This window comes from Artemia franciscana, unplaced genomic scaffold (genome assembly GCF_032884065.1).
Source record: "Artemia franciscana unplaced genomic scaffold, ASM3288406v1 Scaffold_2316, whole genome shotgun sequence".
NCBI classification, from domain to species: domain Eukaryota; kingdom Metazoa; phylum Arthropoda; class Branchiopoda; order Anostraca; family Artemiidae; genus Artemia; species Artemia franciscana.
This window is the reverse complement of record NW_027063233.1, coordinates 18,486-24,607: the sequence shown is the minus strand read 5'-3', so window position 1 is coordinate 24,607 and position 6,122 is coordinate 18,486. Positions and strand designations below refer to the sequence as shown.

Here is a 6,122-nt window from a genome sequence, read left to right as displayed (position 1 = left end):
ATACGATAATGCATTATGTCGATAACAACGTTGGAGAAATTTTCTTTTTGGATGCGCCAGGAGGTACTGGTAAAACGTTTGTGATAAAACTGATTCTGGCATCAATTCGATCAAAAAATGATATATATATATATTTATATATATATATATGTTTTTAACTACGTAAAACATGCGAATATACAACATTCTTCGCTGTCCCATTGTCTGTGCATATAAATAGATTGTCTGGTTTACTGACTCTTGAACATGCAACATATAATTGTCCCTTGGAAAAACAATCCGTATTCAGATCTATACCTCATTATTCTAATGATGTGTCCCTGTGTCGCGGTCGTCATTTATATTCACTGTTTCCCGGTTGTCATTTGTGTCCCGGTGTTCCAGTTTGTAATTTCTCTTTGAGTGTCCCGGTCGTCATTTATATTCCCTGTGTCCCGGTCGTCATTTGTGTCCCGGTGTCCCGGTCTGTAATTTCTATTGTAAAAATCCCTGTGTCCCGGTCGTATCCCGCCTGTGCCCCCGGCTTCCCCGTTGTAGTTGTGTCCCTGTGTCCCGGTCGTCATTTATATCGCCTGTGTCCCGGATGTGATTTGTGTCCGGTTGTCCCAGTCTGTGATTTCTCTTTGAGGTTCCCGGTCGTCATTTATATTCCCTGTGTCCTGGTCGTCATTTGTTTCCCGGTGTCCCGGTATGTAATTTCATCAGTTGACAAACATGACGTCAGTCGACAAACAACTTCATGACGCATACAGCTCAATCCTTAAAATGACGTCATTCGACAAACTTGACATCAGTCGACACACAAACATGACGTCACTCGACACACATACACACAGACAACTTATTTTTATATATATAGATTTGTTATTGGGAGAGGGTATCGTGGCCTTTGGTTTCCAAATAGGCAAAAAAAAAATCAGTCGAAGCTTTCAGGTAATGTTGCGGGGAGCATTGAACCAGATCAAAATAACACAGAGATCACGAAAAAAAGAAAATAATTTTCGTTCAACTTTCTGTGTCATCCTTTATAGCCGGGCTAGAAACAAACAAGACATTGACGGCATTTGCCTCTTTAATTAGGTAACAACAAGGGTCTCTTTCTCTTTTTCCTACAACAACAAAAAAGTCCCACAACAATAAGAACTACAAAAATGCCTATGGCTATTGGTAAAATATACTGCTTAGAACCATTTCCATCGTTTTTGTCTCCATCATGATCGGACATCACTGTATTTCGATCCATCTTATCCTCTACTTTTTTCGTTGTTTTCTCATTTTCGTGACTTGTACCTGCAGCTGTAGGGTGAATTGTACCTGCAACTTTCGTAGGTCTGGTGTACATCCGAAAATCTGGTGTATGTCCATTGTTTTCGTCTCGTTTTTCGTTTTTGTTGTCCTCATCCTCATTATACATGTCCCCAAATTCTCCATCATGATCGGACTGCTTAATATTATTTTCATCCACTATTTCTTCAAGTTTCCCTTTATTATTAGAAATGTTTTCGTCTCGTTTTCCGTCTGGTGACTTGTGGCTTGTACCTTCATTTGTAGGGTGAATTGTACCTGCAGTTGTAGGGTGACTTTTACCTGCAGTTGTCGTACCTGCAGTTGTAGGGTGACTTGTACCTGCAGTTTTCGTAGTTGTAGGGTGAATTATTTTCTCATTTTCGTGGCTTGTACCTTTAGTTGTAGGGTGAATTGTACCTCCAGTTGTCGTACCTGCACTTGTAGAGTGACTTGTACCTTCAGTTGTCGTACCTGAACTTGTAGAGTGAATTGTACCTTCAGTTGTCGTACCTGCAGTTGTAGGGTGAATTATACCCGTAGTTGCCGTACCTGGAGTTGTTCCATCAGTTGTAGGGTGAATTGTTTTCTCAATTTCGTGGCTTGTACCTTCAGCTGTAGGGTAAATTGTACCTGGAGTTATCGTACCTGCAGTTTTTGGGTGAATTGTACCTGCAGTTGTAGGGTGACTTTTACCTGCAGTTGTCGTACCTGCAGTTGTAGGGTGACTTGTACCTGCAGTTTTCGTATTTGTAGGGTGAATTGTTTTCTCATTTTCGTGGCTTGTACCTTCAGTTGTAGGGTGAATTGCACCTGCAGTTTTAGGGTGAATTGTACCACCAGTTGTCGTACCTGCACTTGTAGAGTGAATTGTACCTTCAGTTGTCGCACCTGAACTTGTAGAGTGAATTGTACCTTCAGTTGTCGTACCTGCAGTTGTAGGGTGAATTGTACCCGCAGTTGCCGTACCTGGAGTTGTTCCATCAGTTGTAGGGTGAATTGTTCTCTCAATTTCGTGGCTTGTACCTTCAGTTGTAGGGTGAATTGTACCTGCAGTTGTCGTACCTGCAGTTTTAGGGTGAATTGTATCTCCAGTTGTCGTACCTAAAAATGTAGAGTGAATTGTACCTTCAGTTGTAGTACCTGCAGTTGTAGGGTGACTTTTACCTGCAGTTATCGTACCTGCAGTTGTAGGGTGACTTGTACCTGCAGTTTTCGTAGTTGTAGGGTGAATTATTTTCTCATTTTCGTGGCTTGTACCTTTAGTTGTAGGGTGAATTGTACCTCTAGTTGTCGTACCTGCACTTGTAGAGTGACTTGTACCTTCAGTTGTCGTACCTGAACTTGTAGAGTGAATTGTACCTTCAGTTGTCGTACCTGCAGTTGTAGGGTGAATTATACCCGTAGTTGCCGTACCTGGAGTTGTTCCATCAGTTGTAGGGTGAATTGTTTTCTCAATTTCGTGGCTTGTACCTTCAGTTGTAGGGTAAATTGTACCTGCAGTTGTCGTACCTGCAGTTTTAGGGTGAATTGTACCTCCAGTTGTCGTACCTGGACTTGTAGAGTGAATTGTACCTTCAGTTGTCGTAACTTCAGTTGTAGGGTGAATTGTTTTCTCATTTTCGTGGCTTGTACCTTCTGCAGTTGTCACTCCTGCAGTTGAAGGGTGAATTGTACCTCCAGTTGTCGTACTTGCAGCTGTAGAGTGAATTGTACCTGCAGTTGTCGTACCTGCAGTTATTGGGTGAATTGTACCTGCAGTTGTAGGGTGAATTGCCGTAGCTGTTTCGTCTCCATCATGATCGGACTGCTTAATCTTATTTTCATCCACTATTTCTTCAAGTTTCCCTTTATTATTAGAAATGTTTTCGTCTCGTTTTCCGTCTGGTGACTTGTGGCTTGTACCTTCATTTGTAGGGTTAATTGTACCTGCAGTTGTAGGGTGACTTTTACCTGCAGTTGTCGTACCTGCAGTTGTAGGGTGACTTGTACCTGCAGTTTTCGTAGTTGTAGGGTGAATTGTTTTCTCATTTTCGTGGCTTGTACCTTCAGTTGTAGGGTGAATTGTACCTGCAGTTGTCGTACCTGCAGTTTTAGGGTGAATTGTACCTCCAGTTTTCGTACCTGCACTTGTAGAGTGACTTGTACCTTCAGTTGTCGTACCTGAACTTGTAGAGTGAATTGTACCTTCAGTTGTCGTACCTGCAGTTGTAGGGTGAATTATACCCGTAGTTGCCGTACCTGGAGTTGTTCCATCAGTTGTAGGGTGAATTGTTTTCTCAATTTCGTGGCTTGTACCTTCAGTTGTAGGGTAAATTGTACCTGCAGTTATCGTACCTGCAGTTTTAGGGTGAATTGTACCTGCAGTTGTAGGGTGACTTTTACCTGCAGTTGTCGTACCTGCAGTTGTAGGGTGACTTGTACCTGCAGTTTTCGTAGTTGTAGGGTGAATTGTTTTCTCATTTTCGTGGCTTGTACCTTCAGTTGTAGGGTGAATTGCACCTGCAGTTTTAGGGTGAATTGTACCACCAGTTGTCGTACCTGCACTTGTAGAGTGAATTGTACCTTCAGTTGTCGTACCTGAACTTGTAGAGTGAATTGTACCTTCAGTTGTCGTACCTGCAGTTGTAGGGTGAATTGTACCCGCAGTTGCCGTACCTGGAGTTGTTCCATCAGTTGTAGGGTAAATTGTTCTCTCAATTTCGTGGCTTGTACCTTCAGTTGTAGGGTGAATTGTACCTGCAGTTGTCGTACCTGCAGTTTTAGGGTGAATTGTACCTCCAGTTGTCGTACCTAAAAATGTAGAGTGAATTGTACCTTCAGTTGTCGTACCTTCAGTTGTAGGGTGAATTGTTTTCTCATTTTCGTGGCTTGTACCTTCAGTTGTAGGGTGAATTGTACCTGCAGTTGTCGTACCTGCAGTTTTAGGGTGAATTGTACCTCCAGTTGTCGTACCTGCACTTGTAGAGTGAAGTGTACCTTCAGTTGTCGTACCTGCAATTGTAGGGAGAATTGTACCTCCAGTTGTCGTAACTGCAGTTGTAGGGTGAATTGTACCTCCAGTTGTCGTACTTGCAGTTGTAGGGTGACTTTTACCTGCAGTTGTCGTACCTGCAGTTGTAGGGTGAATTGTACCCGCAGTTGCCGTACCTGGAGTTGTTCCATCAGTTGCTCTTGCAGTTGTTGGAATAGTACTGGTCGTAATAGGTTTCATTTCAGAACATCTGAAAAATATTATACAAAAGAATATGATGATTTTAGCACAATTCATTTTAAGCTTAAATTTTTGTGATAGCAGTATAAAATGCGTAAAGCCACGTAAGGTGTCAATTAAAGCAAAAGGGAAACCAATAAAATTTTAAGATTTTCAGGTATTTTTCTTGTTTGAATTAAATAATTAAGATTATTAATCGGACTCCATAAATATTTTTGCAGTTTGTAGTTAAATAAAATTTCAGGAATTCTAGTTTCAGTTGACAAATCAAATTTCATGTTAATCCCCCCGAAAATTACTACATTGCACATAACTATGTCGACATGCCGCTTGTAATGATGAAACTTCTTTATAAGAATGTTTATTTTATTCGCGCCACAGCAACACGTAGAGCGTTAGCTAGTCTCCCCCTAGTCTCCAGCTACTTTCCGTTCGTAGGTGTCGATCTAGGAATAACAGGTAATGTTTTCCTGAAATATCCCGCAAGCAATATTAATGTACTGCCAAAGGGTTTTGAATTTCCTCACCAGTCTTGCAGTGATTGATCGCTGCGCTATTTTGCACTCGTCCCAAACGTCCCAATCGTCCAACTCGTCACAAAGTTTGCATTGCTGTAATATTTTACCCATCCCATATGATTTGGAAATGTTGTTTGTGGGAGTTTCTGTAGATTGCATATTCAGAAGCGATTTCAAAGTGGAATGAGCCGTTCTCCCACCAGGCAGCAACGTTGCGGCTATTCTGGACGACGCGAGGACCAACGCTATGTCAATTTTGGATCGAATTTATGCCAGAATCAATCTTATTAGAAACGTTTTATCTGCACCTCCTGGCGCATCCAAGAAGAAGATTTCTCCAACTTGATTATCGACACAATGTATTATCTGATCGTAAATACCTTTTTGTTCAGACGTTAACTTAGAAACATTTGTCTGTGCATTCGGCAATAGATCAATCGTGTTGTAACCTTTTTTACGATCCAATTCCACACGTGTAGAAATAGCATCAGTACGATTAGATGAAGGCATTCCCAAACACTTGAGAAGTTTATTTGCAATACATAAGCACAAATGTTCAATCATAACTACAGTGCAGTTATAAATTTCTATTGTGAAGTCCAAGGTCATATTTGACCTCTCTAACCGTATTCCGTGAAGAATATCCTTGGCGATTTGCGATTTGTATTTCTCCCACGAATCTCTCGTTGATGAGAACAAGTTGTCAATATGATTCCAAACAATGCACGAATTTGGCTTGGAGTTGACGTGTTGCACGCGTCATTGATGCAGTTATCCCTGTGTTGGTCATTATCCGGTAGATTCAGAGCTTGGCATGCGCTATGAAAAGTGTCATGTATAGTCTCGTTTACAGTTCTCAAATCCTCGAAGGACGTTGGGCCGGGTAAATTCACCAAAAGCAGGGGGAGAAAGAAGCCTTCATCTTGATTGGGGTGAATGGTGTAGTCTTCCTATCGTGGTTTCTTTGAAGATGCTAGGTTTGCCAACGATTGACTTCCCCCGTCGAATATTCCGTGAAGAATATCCTTGGCGATTTGCGATTTGCATTTCTCCCACGAATCTCTCGGAGTTGATGAGAACAAGTTGTCAATATGATTCCAAACAAT

At 41.6% G+C, this 6,122-nt stretch overlaps 1 protein-coding gene across 1 annotated transcript; it reads right to left on the bottom strand.

Moving 5' to 3' along the window:
• Window positions 1–1,054: 1,054 nt before the first annotated feature.
• LOC136042880 (mucin-19-like) lies at window positions 1,055–4,562 on the bottom strand. The gene has a single exon (XM_065727812.1). It carries the CDS (start codon window positions 4,553–4,555, stop codon window positions 1,073–1,075), a length of 3,483 nt encoding a protein of 1,160 aa, XP_065583884.1. The 5' UTR covers window positions 4,556–4,562; the 3' UTR covers window positions 1,055–1,072.
• Window positions 4,563–6,122: the final 1,560 nt, after the last annotated feature.

Excerpts from the sequence above, each read along its gene's own strand:
- LOC136042880 (XM_065727812.1), bottom strand. The coding sequence starts at position 4,555 with ATGAATTGTGCTAAAATCATCATATTCTTTTGTATAATATTTTTCAGA.